The 25,744-nt window shown below is 40.4% G+C and overlaps 1 protein-coding gene across 8 annotated transcripts in view; it reads right to left on the minus strand.

The window, feature by feature from the left end:
• Grik1 (glutamate ionotropic receptor kainate type subunit 1) overlaps positions 1-25,744 on the minus strand; it is a 379,400-nt gene that overhangs the window by 50,489 nt on the left and 303,167 nt on the right. For 5 of the 8 annotated variants that reach the window (XM_026787199.1, XM_026787206.1, XM_026787193.1 and 2 more), the window contains exons 8-9: positions 7,369-7,476; positions 5,085-5,129 (exon numbers count right to left, since the gene is read on the minus strand). In XM_026787199.1, coding sequence (XP_026643000.1) covers positions 5,085-5,129; positions 7,369-7,476 — 153 coding nt within the window. The remainder of the gene's footprint in view (positions 1-5,084; positions 5,130-7,368; positions 7,477-25,744) is intronic. The other 3 variants (XM_026787194.1, XM_026787203.1, XM_026787215.1) reach the window with 1 other exon arrangement.

Raw genomic sequence — 25,744 nt, forward strand, 5'->3', positions numbered from 1 at the left:
ACCTCATGTCTTTCATGACCCAGGGCACGCTTTCTGTCTGAGCACCTCATGTCTTTCATGACCCAGGGCACACTTCTTGCTGTCTGAGCACCTCATGTCTTTCATGACCCAGGGCACGCTTTCCGTCTGAGCACCTCATGATTTTCTCATTATTACTTGCTTATCCGTCTTTTGTGTCCATTTCACCTTGAGCTCTTCCAATAAGGAAATCTTGTTTTTCATTGACTTTTACTTTTGGTATCAGAGAGCCAGTGGTGATTATTGGCACTCAATAGGCTCCATGACCCTACAAATGGTGTCCTTTAATTTCCCTAGTGGCCTGATTGCTGCTACTGTGGTAGGTCCTATAAGATACATGTGGATCATTCCTGACGCCCAAATTCAAAGTTGTCCAGCATTAGCTGACCTCAGGAGATGTGTCAGAGTCAAAACAGAAGTACTGAAAAACTGAACCCCCAGAAGAGGAGAGGCGAAATAGTGGGAGCCACAGAGTTGGAGGATAGCCAGAGAACAAGGCCCACAGAATCAGCTAATCAGGGCTTTTGGGGGCTCACAGAGACTGAAGCAGAAATCACTGAGCCTGTGTGGGTCTGTGCTAACTCCTCTGCATATATGTTATGGTTGTTAGCCTGGTATTGTTTTGGGACCCCTAACAGTGGGAGTGGAGGCATCTTTGACCCTTGCCTGCTACAGGGTTGCCTTTGGCCAGCATTGATGTGAGGGCTTGTGCCTAGTCTGATTGTAACTTGTGCCATATTCCACTGATGCCTCTGGGAGGCCCGCTGTTTTTTCTTCAGGGACATGGGATGGGGTGGATAGAGGGGAAAAGAGGAAGGAAATGGGAAGAGTGGAGAGAGGGAAACTTTGGTTGGGATGCAGTGTATGAGAGAAGAATAAATAAAACATAATACAAGACCATTTTCCAGCTATCTGTGCAGGGTGTGTTTGAAATTTTGCACAGATATGACATGAAACGGAGATGATTTAGGGAAAGGTAAGGAGCCAGTGGGACCATACATAATACAAGGGGAAATGAGAAGAGAGTGCACTTGTATGCATGCATGAAAATATTATCATGAAATCCATTGTTCTGCATGCTAACACAAAAAAATTAGTACAAGATGAAATCTAACTTTCCAGTTCTTTAATCAGTATATGAAACATCATCTAATTTCTACATGAGACTTGAGTCTCGAGAGATCTTCCTTGCCCATGAAAATATCTCAGACTTAAAAGTAAAATCCAGACTTTTCTCAAACAATTCTGGTACGGGATATTCCACCCATACATTGATTTATTTAGCATCTGAGATGACCTAGGGAAGAACTATAAAAATTGAGTTATTTGGCCCAGTTCTGTGCACACTTACTGTCGGGCTCAGGACAAGGAATGTGTTTGGCTATCAGGTGGAAATAGCCAGGCAGTGACTGTGTGACTTTAAACAGGATGCTAACCTTTCTGGGATCCTGCTCTCTATGTTACAGGGATAGTGAGAAGATCTAATGAGGCGGTAAAGGTGGAAGTACTCTTGTCTGGTAAAAGCTGCACAAATAATAATACAAGTCATGTAAATGACTTTTACAGCAATTTCTTTAAGACCACCTTGGGAAATAATTTGGGATTGCTAGGTATTTTTTTTCCTTTTAATTTAGAAAACATGAAAGGAAATGAGCCATGAAAATCAGGAGGTGTCTATGACTCCAGCATATGGACAAGTTCACGCACATAGGGGAGATCTGAGCTTGATACTTGAATATCTTCCTTTTTTAAAGAATTATTTTTATTTGTGTGTATGTGTGCATACTCTCTGGATATATGCCCTTTGGAGCCAGAAGAGGGAGTCAGAGTCCCTCATGCTGGAGTTACAGGCAGTTGTGAGCATTTTGATGTGAGTACTGGGAATAGAACCCCAGTCTTCTAGAAGAGCAGAAGATGCTCTCAATCACTGAGATATCTCTCTAACCTAAAAGGGCTTTCCTTTTGTTCATAATTAAACAGTTTTCCCATGAAAACATGCTAGGTCCCTTCTATCTTTTCTTTGGTTGATTTCATTAGCATCATTAGCTTGTAGCTATCATTTTAGAGCTATACATTCTTTGAGAAAATTCTAAGAACTACAACACATCCACATATAAGTAGAAACTATTTCACTCTCTCTCCTCCATATGAATCAGGGTTAATTTGTTGGAGAGATGAAGAGGCTAATGGAGTTGAGTGGAGCACAAGGTGTAACAGCTGTCTACGGAGTGGATATTAGGAGTACCATGGGGTATGAGCCTGAGTCTTTGGGAATTGTTCAGTAACTTTCAGGTCCTCTTGTGTTGTGGTATATAATCTATCTGCTAATGGGAGAATGTCTTTCTCCTTTTGTGAGCCATTGTCTTGGGAAACTGGGCACAGTCTTTTCAACCTTTCCTCCTTCAATGCTTTTGGGGCGGAACCTTAGCTTTTAGGAAACACACATCAAGGTAAATGAGTTGTCTGTTCATTCTTATCCCAAGCTATACTTTAGGTTGTATTGCATGAGAAAACTATGTGTAATGTGGGCCTGTGAAAAATTTCAATTAAACATTGACATAGGCACTGAGAAGAAGAGACTTCAGTTTCTGATTTAGTATTAGAGCACATGCTTGTGTCTTTAGCCACTCTTAAATTCAGAAAGCATTTTACCTCTTATTCTCATTAATATTGTTAAGTGTGTGTTTAAATGACATCTTTCATCTTCAAAGATGGCACTATTAAATGCTGCTGTAATATTCTTTTCTAAAATAAAACTTCACACTTTCAACAAATATCCTCTTCCACTTGGCCTCCAATTCATCTTCCTTTTCCCAGCAGAGGCAAAGTGGTAAGTGGAGCTCTAAGAGACCATTGCCACTGGCTACCTGAGCACCTCTCACAGCCCCAAGAGCACAGTTCTGCCTCTGTAAAATGAGGAAAAGGAGACAGCTTTCCTGCTAGCTGTACTGCAGGGGAATCATTAAATAAAAGCATCCCAGTATGAGAATCAAGGCAAGGGCGATCAGTTGTACTGGCTCGCCTCTTAATTGAAATAAATGGGCAGGTTGTCAGCAAGCCAATGTCTCTGATGAGGTGGGACTCTGTGATGCGATGGTGCATGCATGCTGGACAGGGCTGTGCAGTTAACCAGATGCCCAGATGCTGGCCTTGCGGCCATGCTCTGCAACCAGGGAGGAGTGCCTCTGAGGCAGCATTTCAATTTTCAGCCTGTGAAGCAAAAGCCAACAGCAGTAATTCACTGCTGGGAAGCCACGGATGCAGATCTCTTACGTGTGGGGAGGAATACTCAAATTGTCTGGTCTGCCTTCTCTTATTGTCTAAATTGGCACGAGGAAGTAGTCATTTGATACTTGAGAAGTATGTGTGAATGAATGTCCAGGGAATACTGAGCCAACTTTTAACAAGTGAAGCAGGCTATTTAAGAGACCGTTGGTGTCTGTTTTCCAAGGCCAGAGTCACCAGCAGAATCTGTAATGGCTGAATGAAATAACCAGGCATGTATGAAAAACAAAGCTAAAGGTGTTTCTGTTTTCTGTATCTTGAGGCTCCTTAGTGAAGAAGTGTCTTGTAAAGATTACTCTCTCTCTCAATTGCAAAGAATTTCAGGTGATCTATCTGGTGTTTTAAATAAAGTCCTGGGCTAAGACTATGCTGGAGTGAACTCTTTTCTTTAAGACAGAATCTGCTTAGGGAAGTGCAACTTGTCTGTTGAGTTTGAGTGAGTCCCTGGACTGGAGTGTCATTACTGAGAAGAGTAGATGAACTGTGACCCATTCAGCTGATAATGGGAGCAATGCAGAGTTCGCAGCAATGAGGAAGAAAGTCATGGGCTAGCAAGGCCAAGTAGTTAATGTGGGTGCACATGCCACAGTGTTGTGGTGCCTGTTGGCCTGTCCCTCTCCCTCGAGTTTAATTTCAGAGACTAGACTCTATCCCCCGGAGTATTTAGTTTAAATTAATTCAGTCTAGCATAAAGTGCCAGGAATCTTAAGCAATAAGCTGCTTTCAGAACGGTTGGGTAGAACCATCTATTTCCTACCAGGGGGGAAACTGGTTCACCTCCGGTGTGCTTTTGGCAACTTGGTTCATCGATAAAATGGTTTATTAAGCCTGCGACTTTTAATACTTAAAAGGCATTTCTGAGACCATCTGCTGATTGCCACCAAGGGGATGATGAGACTTTTGGGTACTGGTAGAAGACGTTTAAGCTCCCTGTGACTCAGCCAATCATCTGAGAAATGGAAGGGAGCCTTACAAGCTGCTCAAGCCCAACAACCTGAAGTCATTTACAGTCTATCGTCAGTCAAGAGCAATTGTAGCGACTGGTTTTAAATAGACTGATAGAGGGGAAAAAAGAGAGGTGGGAGTGAGGAGCAAGAATGGAGACAAGGTAACATTGGCTGTCACTGGGACATTTTCTCCGCGAGAATCTTTCTGGGTCTCACATCTGCTTATGCAAATCTATGCACAGTGGCTGGCAACATGATCCTGTACAATAAACTATGAAATAGTGGGTGCTAAACTTCCACAAGATAATCTCATTTCCCATCACAAGCCTTCTGACGATTTGTCCTCTGGAAACCAGTTCGAAAATAAATTTCAAGACTCTGACAAAACAAAGACAGCGTATAAGAAAGGGGAGCTTCTGAAAATGGCCCACATTTTACGGTAGTGACATTGCAGGAAGTACCCTTGCCTTGACTGCTAATCTGGTGGGTCAAATCTATCGCTTTCTTTCTTCTTAGGGGAAATGTTTCTTGGTTTGAGAAGACCTAAAATGGGCCTCTGGGTTCATTGCTGCAACCTGCTTGCAGTCTTCCCAGCCACTGATCCTGTCCAGTGGGAAAGCTAATCTAGGGGGAATATTTACCTACCTGCCATTCACTAACCCACCAAATGTCTACTCTCAATTCCTCATAATGCTAAGGGCACACACAACCTGCTCCCCGCGTCTGTGGAGTCTCACCCCTCATCTGCAACTGCTAAGCTACTGGTTTGGTAACACTGGCAGGGTGCAGCCACCCCATCCCCAAGTGTCCTGCTGTTGTTTTCAGGGTACAAACCTTCTTCCACACTTTATACAAGTGCACAGACACTTCACCAGCAGCCTTGGTTTCCAGTGGGAAAAATAAAAAACACACTCAATTAAAATGCAGCATGGAACCCATGAAGAATACAGAGTGCATTACACTCCTCACCTGTTGGTTGGAATTTTGCATTTTAATTCATATAAAGACCAACAATAGGCACAACAAGGAAATGGGAATGAAGGCTGGGCACCACAGAATAGTGTGCTCATTTCAAATAGTAGAAAGTAATTGAAGCCTGTATGAATGTTGCAGGTATTGCAAAGTTGAAAGATATTCATCATGCTTTAAGAGAGATGCTGAAGGAATTCAGGATAAAAATATCAGCCAGCCTTTCAGCACACACAGACACACACACACACACACACACACACACACACACACACACACACATCCAAAGCTACACAGAGAAATATGGCAAATGATGTATCCTTTGATTATGAGTTTGCAGACAGTAGAGAGTTGGGTGCAAGTGGTGGATGGACTTTTGATAATGGTTCGCCTGTGAGCCCAGAGAAGCTGGCATGGAAAATGTGGGCATGTCTTCCCTTGGCCCTCGAGGGACATGTGTTAGCGTCCCCCACTGCCTTCAAGGCTCAACCAGCAATCTCAGGAACTGAGCCCAAGTCACCTGAAGAAAAAAGTTATTGCAATCATTGAATAGGTAAGAAACAAATAGAAAATACTTTCATCTAATTAGATTTCGCTTTTAATAGAGAACCACTAGTAGAATGTGCACAATATTGTTGTGTATATAGATAGCTGTGGAGACATCAGAATAGTTCCATCTAGTTCATCACCTATCTGAACAACAACAACCACAAAAATATTTCCTTAACAGTACTACTTCCCCCACAAAAGACAAAAAAGGCAGAAGAGAGTAGGCCTAGAGAAACAGATAAATTCCTTTAAATAACCACAAGCTTTAGGCTATAGTGAACATTCTTTTCTGTTCCTTCTGGTCCAAAAGTACAATTATAGAGGGCAGGCAGATGCTTTGTTCTCTGTTAAACCAGCAGAGGAACACAGTGGGGTAAAGATGATTCAACCAGGGAGAGGGAGACAGAGTGAAGACCCAACTAGGGAAAGGGGAGTAAGCAGTGTTTTTGAAATGGGAAACCACAGACACATGTCCTCTCGAAATTGCAAGCTAATTGTTTTTCTTAAACAGATTGATACCCATGAGAGCCTTCTACAACATCCAGACTAATTAATCTTTGTTTCAATGAATGGTGCTTGGGGCTGGAGTGTGAGGGGAGAAGGCAGTCAGAATCTTCCAAGGTAGGAAAATGTGTCCCAGTAAAAGGAAACAAAGAAACAGACACGAACCTTCCCATGCCTTAATTATAAACTCAAGTACTTGAAATTAAACGAGCAACACATTGTTTCAAAGTACTCTTTTTATACTGAGTACCATGTTTTGTGTGTTAGTCACCACTACATGAAAATGTATTGGTTTATGGAGTTTTTATGTCCAGGTGACAGCATTGGATTTTCAACATCTTTTGTTCTTTAGGGTTCTGAAGGCAAATTCTCAAACTATAAATACTGATTGAAACTTGTAACCATAGATATTAGATTGAAATCATGGAATATATTGAGAAACCAAATTCTTTTATCATCATTGCTTAATAGTTTACATTTGTGTTAGTCTAAATAATAACTAAAATAAAACTTCAAACTTTGAAATTGAGACTCCCAGCTAAAATAATCCTAAAGTGAGAGTGCAGTATTAAAATGAAGTTTTGCAGCATTTGTCCTAAATTAAGGATGCGATGTTAACTTGCTTCAGTAAGCCTTCTCCATACTATTTTATTCCATCCCTCTGCCACCAATCTCAAAATAGAGTTCAGCTAAAATTAATTTCTGAGTAACCCTTGGATGCTTTACCATAGCTAAACCGGCTGCAATTCCTACAGTTTCAAATCTAAGCTCAACTTCATAAAATCTCTGAGAAACAGGCATAAGGACACCAGTGCATAAGGTTATGTAGACAAAAATACATATTTGCTTTATAGATCAAGCATCGATGAATGTTAGTTAATGCTATTAGTTCCACATATAATTTGAGAATCTATCCCATCCATGCCTACCTTTCAACATGAGAGAATGTTCTAGAATGCTGGATGCTAAGGAATATGCTAGCAAAGTTGTTTTATAATTCTCCCACTTATCTGTGTCATTTAGTTAAAATGCATGAACAATGTGCCCTTTCTTCAGTGAGTCCATTGGTGATTTTATTCATCATCAAGGAGGTTACCTTTTCAGTTCCTTCCTCTTTGAGACTGATAATGTCCAGGTCAAAATCCTTTCTCAAGCCATCGGTCTTATTGAAAGTGATACGCCCAGTCAAGCCATCCCACCGAGCCTGAGGACAGTTAGAGTATAGTGTTATTACTTAGCAGTTACCCCAATCACAAGCACATCAGCAGAGCAATGTCTCTGACTCACTCTAGGACCCAGTTACTCAGCTGTATCATGAATCCTAAGTGCTGCTCTGGTTCACTGACTTGAACGTGGACCACTTTGCTGTTTTATTAGTTCTCATTTATTGTACCAGCCCTAACATTTAGACACAGTCAGTCCTGTGAGAGTGCACAGATTCATTCTAAAATCATCTGTTTGCTGAATAAAAAGAGTCCAAGGGGTCATAACATTCTGTTTTCCAAGGTCACTTTAAACCCCCTTTAAGCTACTGCCAAAAGGAAGTGCACCTTACCTCTTTCTTCCTCTGTGAAAAAGATATGGACAAACGATGCATCATTGACATTACTGGATTTTTTTTTAGGGTATCCACAATTTGTATCTCTTAATACTTTAGAATTTAAGTTTCTTATGACTACTATAGGTTATTGAAACTACCAGTTTCATATGCCTCAGTATGCAAAGAGACCGAGTTTTGTGTGTAACCCAACACTTCCTGGATTCCCAGTCCCTTACCCCATAACATACCAATTTTTATTTTTGTTCTGTAGTCACCACTTCCTTATTTTTAAGCCAAAGGCTGGCTTTGTGGAAATAAAAGCTACTAAAAGCTACAAAATTAGCCATGGTGTTGAGGTTACCGCAAATGCCTGGCATCTGAGCACAATTTGCCCAAAGAGTTGGTTCAGTTGAAATCTCTACTGTGTTAAACGTTGGGATTAAGTTCATTGCAGACAATGAGCAGGCCTAACCCACCTCCTGATCGGTTTGGAAGGAGGTAGTTATTTTCATTAAGTTCTACAAGGTTTGGGAAAAGCTTTTTCCTGAAGGTGGCTTTTCTTTTATGGAGGTCTTGTTGTGAATCAATTTAGCCCATTGTGCAGAATTTATGGGGCTCTCTGAAAATGTAAAGAATCGGTAGCATTTACCTCTTGATGTAGCACATAGCTTGTAGTATGGTCTTAAAACCCAGTTTGGAAATCCAATTTTATTTGTATAGAGTGTGCCTATTATGTTGTTTTGTTTGGATTCAGGTGCATTAGCTTTATTCTTGAACTTAGTGTTTGTTCCGACCACTGCAGAGTAATTTCCATTTCTTGCTTTTCTCCCTCCACATCCAAGTGGCAAAAAAGTTCCCTTTTCATGTTCTGACAATGCCTCCTTCCCTGCCTCAAATATCTACAAAGACTCCCTGCCTGGATTTTTACCAAGCTGTATCTTTTGACCTTCGAAGTCAGCACTGCCCACATTACGCATGTCTACCTGTCTCCCATCCCTAGATAAGTTGTATTTGTATATAGCCTTTGAACTTTTGGGCTAATTGCTGCTAAGAATTTATCAATTACCAATTTAACTATTGATCAAGGTGAACATACAATTTTTGTGTGCCATAAATAAGAACCGTAAGGAACCCACATTCTGAAGCAGGGCTGAACCATGTATAATTTAGATAATGACATACAATTACATTCTTCATAATCATAATTTTCTTGCCTTATGTAGATACATTGCTGAGGGCACAATTACAGTATACTTAACTGAAAACAATACTTATATAATTGTCCCTATTTTAGGAGAGAGCTTTAATATCCACCCTGTTAGATCTTTAGACAATTACCACTTAATAGCAACTAAGTCAAATAATGTGATTGCTTTATTTTCCTTTGGGCATACCATCTAATGGACAAAAAATAAGAATCAAAAACAGAGAGAAGAATAAAAAAATGTTTCCTTAGCCATTATGACTTATTTTATGTCTTTTCTCGAGAAATGATTAGTTGTTAACTTTAAATATATATATATATATAACATATGCACGTATACATGGCTTGGGTATGGAAATGTCTAACACCCAATTATAGGCTCTTAGAGTAGACAATTAGAAATACCAGTTAATTAACATGACTTCTTTGCTTATTTTTCCTAAAGGCAATTTAGATATGGAGAGGATACTAAATCCTTCCTTAAACTTTGCCCTGATGTGGTCACTCTCAATTGCCATGGTGAATGCCTTGTGTCCCACAGAAAGGCAGATACTCACTTGAGAGCAGAATGTCCTCTTGTAGGGAACATAGACTATTAAGAACAATAGTTTCAAACATTTTCCCTTTGAATACTAGAAACTATTGTTTTTCTGAGGATTTGGGAATAGGAGGTTTATGGAGATCCCAAAGGTTAACGCCCCTCATTAAATCAAAGACAGAAAATACATCCTTTGTCCCACCCCTCATTGATGGCATCACCAGGCCCGGCAAGAGGTCATTTCTTCCTATTAAAGGTGATACTAAAATTTAACTGGAATTCACAACTAAGTCAAAAAGTTGGTACGATTTAAATTGATGCTGAGGAGAAATAATATTTTTTTTATTCTAATATTATATAAATTCCATTTCAGCAGGCTAATTTGTAGATATTCTATGTAATAAATCATTTGGGTACAAGAGTTATCATTTAACTGCTCCATAGAGCATCAGGAATCCTTGTCTTTCCTGGCAGCTTCTGAAACAGTAATTTCTCTACAATCCTGTCAGTCCACATGCAACTGATTTAAAAATATCCTTGGTGTTAGAGACTGTTCTACGAAGGCACTCAATACCCTTGCCCACTAGAGTGAGCTGTGTGGGTCATTGGCACTAATTAGAAACATCTTTTTGTATTTTCCCAAGTCCTAGGGCAAAGTCTAAACTGTAATAGCATCTAATAATCCCTAACCTCTGTCTGTATTGCTTTTCTCTTCTTCCCTTTCCTCCTTTGATTATGTGTTCTAAGTCTGAGCTTTGATCAAACCTGTCAGTTCAAAACTATTTTGGCTAACTCAAGACTTGAATCATTTCTTCTCTGATAATGGGTTCAGAGACTAGTCTCAGCTCACTAGCCACCCTTTGATGGTTCAGAGAGCATTTAGTGTCTCAGGAGCTTCTGATTTGACATACAGCCAGGTGTACACAGTACTGGGTATTTGTCTGCTGAGATAGTCTCAAGAAAATAAACAGGAGGTGTGTGTGTGTGTGGTGTGTGTGTGTGTGTGTGTGTGTGTGTGTGTGCTCTCCATAGAGAGCAGGGATGATCAGGAACCTGGTACTTTGTTAGCTGGTTGGTGATCTATCGTGTAAACACAAAGGCTACAGTCTTAAGACACGCCTGTGGGTGCAGTGGTGGCACAGATGTTCTGAGGGTAACTAAGAGCTTCCTGATCTGATGCCTACTCCACAGGAGGAAAGGCAAGCTTACTATTGTAAATCTGGCCAAGAACTTCTGTCTGGACAGGCCATATGATGTGGGAGTGTCATATATCAATCTGTTGATTTCATTGGTTAAGGAATAAAGAAACTGCCTAGGCCCCCTGATAGGCCAACCCTTAGGTGGGTGGAGAAAACAGAACAGAAGGCTGGGGGAAAGAAGCTGAGTCAGGAGTCGCCATGGTTCCCGCACTCCAGGCAGATACAGGTTAAGATCATTCCTGGTAAGCCAGCTTGTGGGCTACACAGATTAATAGAAATGGGTTAGATTAATATGTAAGAGCTAGCCAATAAGAGGCTGGAACTAATGGGTCAGGCAGTGATTAAAAGAATACAGTTTCAATGTAATTATTTCGGGGCATAAGCTAAGCTAGCCATGTGGGCGGCCGGGTGCCGGGGACGCAGCTCCGCCACTCTTAATTCAACAGTCATAGGTCCCAGAGGTCAATCTATCATTATTCTGCAAAATAGACTTAGCATCAAACTTTCCTTTAAATTCAGATCTCTATGTCCAGCTCTCAGACCTCATTAGAGAATTCTTATTGAAGCAGACAGCAGTTAACACAGAAACTCATAAGTGGTCAAAGCACTGAGAGTAAGTGATGTTGGATTGCTTGGTCCTCATGAAGACGCTAGTACTATATCTTCTCCCCTCAAAGCTCAGGAAATATTTTTAGAAGAGCGAGCAGAAAGATTATAAGAGCTGGAGTTTGACCAGGGCTGTTGTGTTGTGAAATACTGTTTTCTGCACATGAAAGATATGATTTATAAACCCACAGTGGTTATGATGCATGCCAAGGCCTGCCCAAGATAAAGTCAGTCAATATTCTGGCATAGAAGGGAGAAGGGTGCGCAAAGCCCCACCCTTAGCTGGGGAGCTATTGACAGTTGTTGGTAGTCATGGAAGAAGGAGGAAGAGTCAATTTTCATTCGGGGTTAGTCAGCCATGCTAAAATGGATGGCCCCACAGTCATGAGTGAATGGTAAGTGCCAACTAGACTCAGTGGGTTAATTTCTTTTAAAAAAATGACGTAAATTTTGGAGGAATAGGGCCATATTTAGGAGAAAGCAGGAGGATAATGTACAGATGACTAGGATCAAAATACATAATATGCATGTATGGCATTCTCAAGAGTATTAATAAAAATGTATTTGAAAATATCACAGAAATTGTTACCCCAGAATCATTTTGTGCAAAGATGTAAGTCCAGGTAATCAATGTGCATTTTGATCACACAGAATTGTTTCTTAAAAATTCTCTAATAAAATATTATTTGCCTTTCCTTTAATTCTTTTGGTGTGAATTATATAGATCAAACATACTAATTTTTCAGTTTTTTTTCTGATGGAATGGATGGTTTGATTGTCATAAATTTCTTGTACTGGCCTACTGATTAGATTGGCTAACATTGCCACACAATATTACAAATGAAGGCATAAGCTTATGTATGCAATCTATTGAGTTAAGATTAGGACAGAATTTTGTATCAATACTAATTATACTCTGTGACAGATCCTTTTAAACTTAATCTTCGAGTTTCTGATTGATCATCAGATCTTGGCATATTATTAAATAAAGCTTAATTGTGGATAATTGTTGGCTATCTAGATAATCGTCTAGTGAAATATGCTGACAAGTTTATTTTCATATTAACATGTAGCTCCATACATATGCATATATATATATATAATGTTATAAATAATGTGCTGCTTTGGGTCATGCTAATTCACATGCTTATCTTTCTTACTTTTAAGAAGTCATGAAAGGCTTGTGTGCATCCCAGGATCGCATTGTGCACACACGTGTATGTAAGGTGATGAATGAGTTGTACTTTCAATGGTGAAAAGACACATTACATTCCAAATCATGAACAAATACAGGCAATGGAAGAACATGAGTGTGTATAGGATATGGAATTTGAGGAAATGGAATATTGTGACCTCAAATTTTAATACCCATGCACAGTCTAAGTAGGTGCAAAGAAATGTGTTGAAATTTTATCAAAACTGTTTTTAAAGTTCATTAATAAGACGTACAACTTAAGATCTGTGATATTTTCCTCCCATGCATTCCAAAATACGAAATTTGAATTTATTCCTGTTCAGAAATGATGATTGACCTTAGAATATCTTTCTGGTCTCAACGAAATTACATAAAACTAGTGACTTACCTTCTTTGTAATCTATTCTATCAGGACTCCATCCCTACCACCATCCAATGGTTTTCATTTTATTCTCTTGTTTGAGAATGCAGTCTGGAAACTGGTTTTGACAATGGAATTGGAACTTAGAGTCTCAGGGGGAAGATGGAGCTGATACTCTGACCTCCTGGTACACTAGATGGTTATTGGTACAGTTCAGCTTTGATACTTTGATACTTAAGGTAGTATCATTATGACAGATGTTCTCATATTACATATGGACATATGCTTATATGGTCTCCCATTGGTCATATATGGAGAACTTTGATATTTGAGAACAAATCTCATTTAATCAAAGATTGCAAACCTATTGACAATGACCAAGTGTTCAAATATGGAACTAAGGTCTAGAAAACCACTTTAAAAAACTGTTCTCTCATTTTTTCTATGATCTGCAAGATTCCAGACTTATCAGCAGTAAGGAAATTTGTTTTTCTGGCAATCCAGGAAATCTCCCAGGTGTTCAGCACCTTGAAGAAACTAAACCCACCAAACTGTGTAGGCATGCATAAGGATACTATACAGATGCAGGTCTTGAACTGTTGAGTGAATAACACTGTCCTTCTTCCAATGCCCATGTGCCAATCCTGTAAGCTAGACTATGTCAAAGAGATGCGATATGACCAAGTTAAGAGTGTTGATATGGAAGGATCACCTGAATTCCCTGACTCTGCCCCATGTAACCACAAAGCTCTGTAGGAGAAGGGGCTAACCCATACGAGATGAAATGACAACAGCTGCGGAAGTCAGAGAGAGGTTTAAAAGATGCTGCATCACTGACTTTGAAGTCAGAGGCAAGTCTCTACAAGACTCAGGGAATGTCTCCCAAAGCCGAGAAAGGTGAAGGGCTTTAGTTTTCCTTAAAGGCCCCAGAAGATATCAGGCTTACAACCTTTGAGTTTAGCTCCATAAGACTTTTCAGATTTCTGACTTCCAGAATTGTAAAAGAATTAAGTTGTGTAGCCCTGAGATGGTTCGGTGGGTAAGGCACTTAAGCTAAGGCCAACACTTGGGTTCAAGACCTGGGGAAAACATACTGAAAGAAGAGACCAACTCAAGCCTGGTGTCCTGTGGCCTGCACATGCACTCTGGGGCAAGTGTGTGCCTGCAGACACGCACATACACATATACTCACACACACACATACACATTCACACAACACTCAAACACACTGTCACAACACACTCCCAAAACACACTCACACACACATCACACTCACACACACAACACAATCACACAACTCACACACTCACATACTATTCACATACACACACAGATAAATAAATAAGGATAAGGATAAACTTGAGTTGCATTAAACCAAAGAGTTTGTGATAATTTATTTAAACATGAATGGGACCTTTAAATGCCTTGTAATAAACAAATCAGTGAAAATAGAAAAAAACTCATTTCTGGAAAAGAGAGACTTTTGAAAATAAAGCCAAATACTAATTTGGAAATTTTCTCATAAAAATTACTTTGTGAACTCAGTTGCTGCTTGAGGCAGTGGCTCTGACTTTGCCAGCTAGTCTCCAGTAGACTATGTAATTAATTAACATCTTCTTACACCCCCACATAAATCAGTCAAGCTCCAGATCAGTGACAACAGACTTCATGCAGTATGAATAGTCTTCTAACATTATTTATGATGTAATCACAGACTGGCGAATTACCTCAATCTTGACAGTCAAACAAGCAGATGACTTTGTGTTCCCCTAGTGCCCTATCACTAACAGCCCCATGTATGAATGAATGACTTAATTCTAGAAGCTTCTACTTTTGTTGCTGTAGGAGTATTTTCTGTTGTATTTTTCCCAGACTATGGAATTACATGTTAACTCATATTTTCTTTTGTTCAACAAAAATGCAAGTAATTCATGACCATTAAAGATTGCCCTGTAGAACAAGAACATGTTTCTGACTCCAGCTCACCAGGGTTATTTCAGACATCTTCTGGTGGAGATGCTGTTGCCATTGTTCCTCTGTGAGCCAGCCTTAGTGACTGGGTGCTCACATCACTAAGATTTGGAGTGTCCCCTCACTTTGGGTTGCCCGAGAGTCATACTGATCACATACTGGAGGTGTGAAGGAGTGTATATGTGCCATCTCAGGTGACCTTTACAGTAGCTGAGGTGTACCTCATGTCCTCCCAGGTGATCTCATGTGACCTTTATAGTAACTGAGGCAATACTTCATGACATCCCAGGCTCTTCAAGAGGACAGTCAGTAATAATCCCTGCAGGACCCAGAGCCAGACAGCCCTGTGCCTTCCCTTTGTCACACTGCATCCTCAGGGCGAGGTCTTGAGGAAACCATGGAGCATGGGAACTTTCCTCACTTTATACTGTGGCTGTGAACTTTGTATATGCCATGAGGAAAGAGCACACTCCACCCCGAAATGAAGAAGAAATGAAAGGATACCTGGGCGTCATCACTACACTGAATTTCACTAGCTCCGTGACTTGTTTCATTTCTGAGTTGCCCAGAAAGACTCATCTTAACTCTCAAGGAATCACTCAGAGAGAAAATAAAACTTAGGTTTTGGCTTCCAGGATCTCATTTCTTTGCTTTCTCTAGCACAGAGCAGCCTGTCCTCAAAGCCGAGGTCACAAAACTTAGATGGAGTTATCTGTAGGAGAGTCAAAAGCAGGCCCTACAGGGCAGCCCTTTCCCTTCGGGTCTTGAGTCTGGTCAGCTGGACTTCAGCAAAGGCTTCTAATTACCATTGCAAAGGGAAATTCTTAAAAATGTGTCTGAACTCTTGAACTTACATGCCATTGTGGTCGAACTACTTCTGGTTTGCTGCCAGGCTGCCTCTCAGTGCCCTTATAGCCTCTCTACTTGCGAGCCAGTAGGTAAAACGCAGCTCACGACAGACATGCTCTCTGGGATTTGGGCTTTGAGTCGTGAGCATCAGCTGAAAAGCTTTTCCCTGTAAACACCGGTGGCTTTCACTGACTTAAGATTTTAACTGTAAGGCTGAAAAGCACATTTTAAAGTTCTTTCTTGTCACAGGAGGCTGCTCCCATTAAAATGTCCTTCGTATACCTCACACAGTTTTTTTCCCCTGCCTTTATTTTGACAAGTTCAAAATAGCTTTTCTCTTTTATTCTGAGATGTCAATATTGCCCTGACTTTTGCAAGGCACAGCAGATTCATGCTATGGCCGAATCATTTAAAAAAGCTATGTGGAAAATTAGGAAGTTTTCAGGTAAAAACCGGAGGGATTTAGTAAAACAATGGATGGATAAGCTCCTGTTGGCTGCAATTCTGGCCACTCTAGCCACACTGCACTGAGAAATTAAAAATCAACAACAAAAACAGCAAAGTTCCTAGGAGGCGGCTAACTGAGGGTCTCAGTTTGTTCATAAACCAAGCTTTGTCATAAACCTGGCATTGTAAACAAGGTGCTCGCTGATGTAATGACCCACTAACTTGAGGTGTGAAACATGGAACAGGAGCAAGACGTTCTGGGGGGAGATTGACTTTAGTATCAGTTGGTGTGAGTTCAAATTTTGACCCTTCTTTTGATTAGCTAGTGGGTATGGGCAAAGTGCTTCGATCTTCACTTGCAAAAGTGAGTACTATTTACATATGGTACTATAAAGATAAAAATATGCAATGTTTCAAAACCTTAACAATGGATTATTAGCCTGGAAGCGCAACAGAAACACAATTTTCTTATTTCCTTGCTTCTTTGCCCTTACTGATGTCTAGTTACTTGTAGAGAAGCTCGCAGTGAACTTTGCTCCATCTTTAAGCCTTTTTCATGCTGCCCATTAGGCAATGCAGAGGGCCCTCCCAGATCATCACTTATGTTAATAGAGTGACTTCCATTTTTAAGTGAGCATGTTACATGCACTTGTTTGTGGGAGAATCCAAGGATCAGAAGCTTCTTTACAAGCATTCTAGTTCAGTATGATGAAGGTAGTCCTCACAGTACACACTGAGAACCACTGAAATCGTCTTGAAGCTTGGCAATTCCACAGACCTGATATTCTTTGACTGTGTGACTGTGTTTGTATAACCATGACAACAAAGAGTTATCAATCAGATAACAAAGAATTATCAATCAAAAACATTTTGATAATTAATGTTCCCCTCCATTTCTCCTTTTTTTCTCTATATCTTGTTCTATTTATCTATCATCTATCTGTCTGTCTGTCTGTCTGTCTGTCTGTCTGTCTGTCTACCTAGTGAATACATAGTTGAGAAGTAAATAGTAGCATTGGTTATGGAATTGTTATATTCTGTAGTGTTTTGTAGTAGTTATGTAGTGTTGTGGAATTGAGAAAGTCAGCTAAAGTTGGTATGATAGGTATTACATTTAGAAATTAGACATTGAAATATCCACTGGAGCTTAATAGGGTTTGATGATTTTCATACATTCACTGGCAGCATTGTAACCACAGTGTTGTGCATCTGCTCACTGAATCTCAACATCCTTATAATCCAAGATATTATTTAAACTTATATAAACCACTTTGGGATAAATCATGTTGTTGAATTGTAAGCCAAGGAGATTTATGCAGCCTTCTCACAGAGTCTGCTGGCCTCAAGAAGTGACTGTGGCTCACAGTTGCTGCAGCTATGATTATTCTTAGGTTAACTTCTGTTTTCATGGACAGCTAGGTTGCATTTCCTTACAAAGGAACGTACTTCTTCCTACTCCAATACCGAATTCTTTTAGTGGAGCATTACTCTGGTGATAGTGTAGTTTAATGGTGTGCCCACTGAAGTCCAAACCTTGTGGGTTGATGGGGTCTGAAGGTGGCTGTGCCCCTGGTCCAAAGATCCCTGCATGTGGCTTACAGTGGAGGTACTTCCACCTTCCAGTGGCCACGACCCATGAACTTCATGTTCTAATGTTGTAGATTCATCCTCAGACTCTCACTCATAATTTATACACTCATTCCTTCTACTCTGTCTACTTAAAATTCCCTCTTCTAACATGCTTGCATTATTGATATAATGCAAATGTTACAACAGCAGAGATGATGGGGATTTTTCCACTGATAATGTTCCAACAAACAAGGGGAGTGTCCGATCCCTAGCCAGTACTCATGAAATCCTTGATGAATTAACAAAAGGATCAACCAGGATCAATTCGAATGCTGCCCCTGACTGGATCCTACCTGAATAACTTCATCTAGAATGTCATATTTTATTCTATATGTTTTTCTTCCTCCATTTTCGTGCATGTATGTTTGCATGTGTATGAGCACACTTGTGTGTGTGTGTGTGTGTGTGTGTGTGTGTGTTGGGGTGTGCTTGTGCATGTGGAAACCTGAGGCTGATGTTGGAATCATTGTTGACGATTCTTCTACTGTACCCAATGAGGCAGGGTGCCAATCAAATTCAGAGCTTGCTGAGAAAGCTAGTCTTGCTAGCCAGCTTGCTCAGAGGATCCCCTGTTTCTACCTTCTTGAAAGGGAGACAAACTAGAGATAGGTCATCATGCCTACTCAGCACTTATAGGGGTGCTAAGAATCCATCTTTGATATCTACATGAGTCTGGTAAGTTCTCTAACCATTGAGCAACCCCCCCAACTCCTTATTCTAAAGGTTTTAATTGTGTTTGGTTTATAGCCTATACTACACCACACAAAGCAGTCCCTTTTTAAAACTAATTGTGTGTATTTCCCTCCAAGCTATGCTTTCTTAATGCGGAAGTGGTTTATATTAACCGTTTCCCTTCGGGGCCAACCATTCCCTTTGCATGTAACTTTGTTAGGTGTATAACTAGGCTGACTGCATGCTAACGAAATCGCATTTCTGAGCAAGCTATTCCAGAATATCATGTACTGCTACAACTTCACACGATGCAGAAGTGACAGACTTTGACAAGAAATTCCTTTGAAATAACACGAGCCTTTCACTGTTAAGGCTACTCATATCAGAGACCTTTCTGGTTCACTTCACTCACAATGTGACAGCACTCGGGGCAACCTCGAGCCTCTGTAACTGGGGATTTCCTTATCAACACTTCTATGGCTTAGGAATAATACCTGTAGCCCTGCCATGTCCTTCCTCAGGGCTGCCACATCTTCTTCTCTAACATGAAGATGTTGGCTGGGGCGATATCTGGGAAGTTCCTTTTCTCTTCTCCTTTCGAGTCTGAGAGTTACTGAAGTCGCAGGAAGATAATAAGATAAACATATGATGCTTCAGGCCATATCCAAATGTCATAGGAACCCCTCCTGGACCTCTCTAGAAGCTTACCATGCACCTTGTAAACCTACATAACAAATGTACAAAGAGGGAAATCTAGTCCTGAAAAGAATCAAGCAAACAAAATGTGCAAAGACTCCTATAAAACGGGATCAACTTGCCTGTCATTCACCAGAAATGCCGAGCTCATTCCTAGAGGGAAGTAGCTAACATCCGTTCTCTCGCCCACTAGGCAAGCAAACTTACTTTGCTGCAGCATTATTTTCTTCTACCCCTCTTGCGGTCCTCTGATCATCCTTTGATATGCTCTAATGGTTTGAGCCCAAGTGCCCAGGCTCTGAAACTTCTTAACTGCCTGTTTTTTTTTTTTTAACTGTGCCCATTGGAGCCTAAAGAAGGGAATGAAGTTTGCCTCAAGCAATAGCATGATGCTTTGACAGAAAGTGCTGAGGAAGCCCTTCAGTTCTGCTTTCCAACACCATATTAAACAAGACTATCTCAACCCAAACACGTTTCAGAACTCGTTCCCCCAGAATGAGAATTCTAGGGTTGAACTTCATCCAGCTGCTGAAGAACGTTCAGTCAAGTGAAGAAAAAAAGTGAAATAAATCCTGTGACATTTCATGAAGCCACTCAAAACTACAAAAGACTTAATTAGATTATGGTTATTTGACTTAATGACATTTTAAAACAATATTCACTAATCACAGGGAAGAAAAAATTCTTCGCCTGGTTGCGTACACACTGCAGAGATGCTGCTTCCAAAATTACTTTTAGTGAAAGGAGCGTAGATCTCTCTGTCTACTGTGGAATAATTACGGTGGGCTAGTAAAAGTCAATTGTTTTGTTGCCATTGCAGCTCAATTGAATTGCGCTCATTAGAAAGGATGAGCCTGTCTCCATTTAGCTCTAGATTAGCATCATTTTCTTCCCTTTGGTGTCTATTGGCTGTGTTTTGTCAACCTGACAGAAATCTACAAATCTGGGAAGAGGGAATCTCAGCTGAGGAATTGTCTTACTACTGAGCTGTGCTCTAGTCTGTGGGGTGTTTTCTTCATTGGCAGTACATGTATGAGGGCCCAGCCCACCGTGTGATGTGCCACCCCTGGGCATGCAGTCTGGGGCTGGATTAGAAAGCAAGCTGAGTTAGTCTCGAAGAACATTCCTCTGTGCTTCTGCTTTAGTGCCTGCCCTCAACTTCCTGCCTCGCTTCAGTTCCTGTCTTGGCCTCCCCTGATAATGGGCTGCAAAGTGTAAGTGGGAACAAATCCTTTCCTCTTCAAGCAGCTTTTGGTCATGATATTTTTAAACCCAGAAATCGTAAGCCAACTGGGGCAAGTGTGGAAAAAGATTTACTGTCCGTCATCCTTAAGTAGAATGTTTAAACCAAGAAAAATCTCTAAAAGACGAGTGTTTCACATCTCTACTTCACACTTGCTTTCAAAGTATACCAATAACAATACCCATGTGATTTAGCTTCTAATAATGATGTTCCCAACATCTTCCTGATAGGGTATGTGTCATGTGGGGAGGCCCAGCAGCTGGGAATCGAGAATGAGTGGGCACTTCACAGTGCTATGCTACCTCCTGCAGTAACAGAGATGGGAGAATCACTGTATTGTTTCATATCGTCTCCAGCATGGATGTCCTTTAGATCCCGCCTTCAGGTCATTATCTCTCTGCAAGTTTGAGCAACTATTACCAAAACCTAATAACTCGTGAAGTGTGTCATAGCAGGAGCTATTCAATCAAATGATTAGTAAAATATATTCCTTTTTATTTCCTATTATTTTTATTGTGCTATGTATTTTTCTCCACTCTCCTCTTTTCCTCCCCTCTCCCCTTCTGTCCTCTCCTGTGACCTCCATGTTCCCAATTTACTCAGAAAATCTTGTCTTTTTCTCCTTCCTGTTAAGATCCATGTATGTCTCTTAGGGTCCTCTTTCTTGTCTAGGTTCTCTGGGGTTGTGGATTGTGGGCTGTTTTTTTCTTTGTTTTATGTCTAAAAGTGAGTTATGAGTGAGTACATATAATATTTATCTTTCTGGGTCTGGGTTACCTCACTCTTTTTAGATTCATCCAATAAAGGATATTCTTGAAATACATGTATACTGATGTTCTCAAATCTGACCTGGCAAGACTGATACCCAGCCACCACTCACCTCACAGGTACCTGCTCCAATGGCCTTGCATATGCTCATAGATAGGCATGTGGTACAAGCTGCTCGCTTGATTACATAAGACAAGGTGCTAAGCTACACTTACTGATGAATTCAGTGAGCATAGAGGATAATAGATCATTTTATATCTGATATCAATATTTTGCTTAGTACTAAAAATTATACATTGACAAAATCTAGGGGATGGCATCGGATTCAGATATTTTCCTGTGCATCTTTAACACAAATCAGGCCAAAGAGCACGTAAAGGAGCAATCTGGGCTGGTATCTCCCAGCTCAGTCTTTGACAGTTTGCAGCAGCTCAATTGATTAGACTACATTTATTCAAAGTCTGTTTATTATTTATTGTTTCATGCTCATTTGCATTTTCCTCTCATTATACAGGGACATTTGGCTCCTCTCCACAGATGCTCATTATCCACAGTTCATCTATCATGGTTTCCACCTGGAAGACTCACAGTAGCCCAGTGTCACCTCGACAACTTCTGCCCTTCAGATTTCATGTCTGATGTCCCTTCCTCCAAGAAGCCCTACCTGAACCCCATAGACAGATACGGTGCTATTCCAGAATTGTCACCACTACACTGATTTGAATTGATATCTGCCTCCCTTGGTATGGGACTGATGACCTGTCTGCCTCTTTCATTTAGCTGATTGCTTCACTAAGGACAGGGCTTTAGTGCTTTAGAAAATTTGTACTCGGTATTCTTGCTGTACCACATGCTGGGTCTCCTCAGGCACACGGACTCAATGGTGATTTCTCACATGGAGGTTGCATGGTAGGGTAGAAGAAAAGCAGATTTTTCATTCTTTCCAGTCCAGGTTCGAGTCCTACTTGCTTCTTAGCAGATGGAAGAGTTCATTCAACCAACTGAGTTTCATTGTTGGCATTTATTGCACAGGAATTTAAAGATATCTTAGAGGACATTTTAAGAATGAGTGCTATCAACCACATCTAGGAATCATAAGAGAACCAAACATATTACTGTTTCTCTTCATACCTTGGATATTTCCATTGGAATTTTCTTTCTTAGAAGACACTGCACCTTCTTTAAAGTTCCTTCCAAAACCACTTACACATAAAACCAATGATATTTTGTTATCTAACTTGGGGATACACATTTGCATGTGGACTAGTTTGCATGTTGACAACCATCCTTACAGTACTGGTGTGCTGTAGATAAAAAGCAAGCATCTGCTCTGTAGGTTTGGAATGCTGGATGATACCTGGACATTACAGGCACTTCTTTCTGAGAGGACTTTTCCTTGTAAATAATCACTAGGTGATTTCATGCAAGGTTTATAGCAATTTTAATGGGACCAGGGACACCACATGTAAAAGCATTACAAGGAAGAATAAAATTGTAATTGAAACCCAATCAAGCAATTTGTTGAAAGAAATGGCTTGTTCTTATCATGCCCTCTTTTAACTCCATTAAAAGAGAGGACATGCTCTACCCTCTGTGGGTGAGCATTTTGTTGGACTTGCTTTCAGGAAAATCACCACCTGTCTTCATCCAGCTGAGGGGGCTCTGGCCTCTGCTGAACTTAAATCTCACTTAAGGATAATGCCAAGTTTGGGATGCCAGCAGTTTATCTTTTCCCCGAAAAAAAAATCCATGAAACAGGGGCCTCACTACACAATACAGATATTATTCAGGGACAGAGATTAGGAAATATTCTGAGGGATGGCTCTAAGGGTAAGATAAAACCAGCATATTTTCCCTCTTTCCCTCGTCTAATCTTAGGTTTCTTAAATAGTATTAAAGATGAATATACATACTTGCCCAATCTGCCTACTGCTCTAGCAAATCATTTAGTATCCTAAGTATTCCTTCTTGGCACAATATAAGTATAAGCTTTAGGGTGCATTGACTAAATCCAATTGTAAATTCATTTAGATGACAAAGTGCCTTCTTAAATTTTGAGAAGTGGAATGCCACAAAGCTTTCACACTGAGAGAAGACAAAATTCTAGCCTCCAAGTCTCCAGAAAGGAAAAGAACCACATAAATTAAAAACCACCTCTGAATTGAGAGGAAGGCATGCTTGGATATTCACTAAGAGAAAAATGGAGATGATACATAAAAACCAGTAAAAGTGTTCAGTGTCTTCTGCAAAACTATCAGGAACTTGTTTGTCTTGACAGACGTTAGGAAAAGTCAAATATACACATTTTCAAGTGTTTCAAGTGTTGGACATGAAGATGTTACACAGAACAACTAGTCATAGGCTCCCCTACTGCTCTTTCGTGGTTTCTCAGTTCAAGCTGTAAAGGGGCAGGCTGTTTATTTACATAATATAAAACCAAAGATTCAAATTTATCAATTTCTTCACTCATAGGAACAGAGAACAAGTTTGCTATGAATCCCACAAAAGGTAATCTTCTAGTCTTAATTTTTCCCAGAACTATCTGAATTTTGAAAGAGAAGTTCCCACATTCTAGAGATAGTCTCCGTCCCAGGGAAATTGGGAGAATTGCCATTCTAAACCCAATCTAACCCTGAGACTGACTTGACTGGCCCATCGCCAATCATGTAACCTTAGGTCTGGGTGTCCTCATGTTTGAATCAATAAAGCCTGACATCGCACACTCAAGTAGCTGCAACATTCTCTTCATGTTTCATTGGTTCCCAGGGTCCTAGTAATGGAGAAGATTACAGGCTTATTGAGTTCCTGATATAGAGGGGCCAATGAAATATCAGAGTCAGATTTAATGCTATGTGTCCTATGAGCACTTGCTGCTCAACAAATCTTACAGTAAACCTTTCCCAAAAGTGAATGCTAATTCTTGCTCTTGTTTTAGAAACCTATTGTTATTAAACCAGTCCTTTTTAAGTAGGGAACTCTATACATTTGAGTGCATGTTTCCCTGTGATTGAAGCCAGATATTTTCCTTCCTCCTGTGGCAGCCATCACCATCACTCCACCCATTTTCCCCATTTCCAACATGTTGCTCTGAGTCCCAGCTAGAGAGAGTCTTGGCTTCTTGGCCTTCGGGAATCTGTCAGCACTGAAGTGCTTGGGAGACTGTGCTCCCAGCTCTCAGTAGTGCAGTCCTGTTGCCAATGAGAAACATTTTCAGGCACTACCCCTGAGGGGACAGTGTACATTTGGGTGAAAATCCATGTTCTGAAGGTATCTTGTGATAATAGCGAGGCCAGGTTGCCCTAGGTTCTTCCTCTACCTCATTCAGCTTCTCACACTCTGTAGTTGGTTTCTTTGGAGACTGCTCCCATGGTTGGTCACCTGAGCAGGCTCCCATCTCGTTTGCTGCACTTCCAGGGAAGCTGAACCCTACTGTGGTAGTTTGAATGAAAATAGCCGCATAGGCTCATAGAGACTGGCACTATTGGGAGGTATGTCTTTGTTGGAGCAGGTCTGGCTTTGTTGGAGGAGTTGTGTCACTAGGGATCTGGCTTTGAGGTCTTAGATGCTCAAGACAGGCCAGTGGCTCAGTCTCTTCTGCTGCCTATGGATCAAGACGTAGAACTCTCAGCTCCTTCTCCAGCACTATGTCTGCCTGCCTGCCACCACGCTTCCCACCATAACAATAATGCAGTAAACCTCTGAAATTGTAAGCCAGCCTCAATTAAATGTTTTCCTTTATAAGAGTTACTGTGGTAAGGGTGTCTCTTCACAGCAACAGAAACTCTAACTCAGACATGTACTGTATTTTATGATAAATGCATAAACATTATTAAATCCTACTGCAATCTGCCACATTGCTGCTATTTAGCCATTATTGCTAATAATTATAACAACTTCAGTTCAAGAAAACTTTCCATAAGATTCATTCATAAAAAGAAGGAAGATGGAACCTAACATTGACTGCTGACCAGGTTATGAATAATCTTACGCAATTATGATACAGAACCTACGAAATGAGTCATTTTGTTTTGTTTTGGTTGTTTTGGTTTTAATTGAGGCAACATCTCTATATTGACCAGAATGGTCTTTGAACTGCTAAGTAGTCAGACTGGTATTCAATTTGATTCTGTTTCAGCCTTCTGAATACTGAGATTTCAGGCAGGCACTACACAGCACTCCCAGGTAAATATTTTTTTCTCTTTATTTTTATTTGTTTACTTTTTGTTGGGAAATGGAATCTTAGGTCAAGAGAGCATCCTTTTTTCCAATAGAGAATAAAAGTTGACCTTTTGTTTTCCTTCTGAAGACTTTGCTGTTTTTATTTGTTTTTATTTTACTTATCATTTTCTTCCTCCCTTTCCTCCTTTTTCTCTTCTATTGCTTAATATATAATGCCAGCCAGAATGATTTTTTAATGCCCTTACTTCTTGGCATTATCAAGAGTCAAAATGAAAATAGTTGAGCTTGAGCTTTGCCTAACTTATATAATTCACTTACAAATCCACCCCTGGAATTATTAAAGTGAGAATGACTGGGGATAACTCTATAACTCAG

Source organism: Microtus ochrogaster, chromosome 2 (genome assembly GCF_000317375.1).
Source record: "Microtus ochrogaster isolate Prairie Vole_2 chromosome 2, MicOch1.0, whole genome shotgun sequence".
NCBI lineage: Eukaryota > Metazoa > Chordata > Mammalia > Rodentia > Cricetidae > Microtus > Microtus ochrogaster.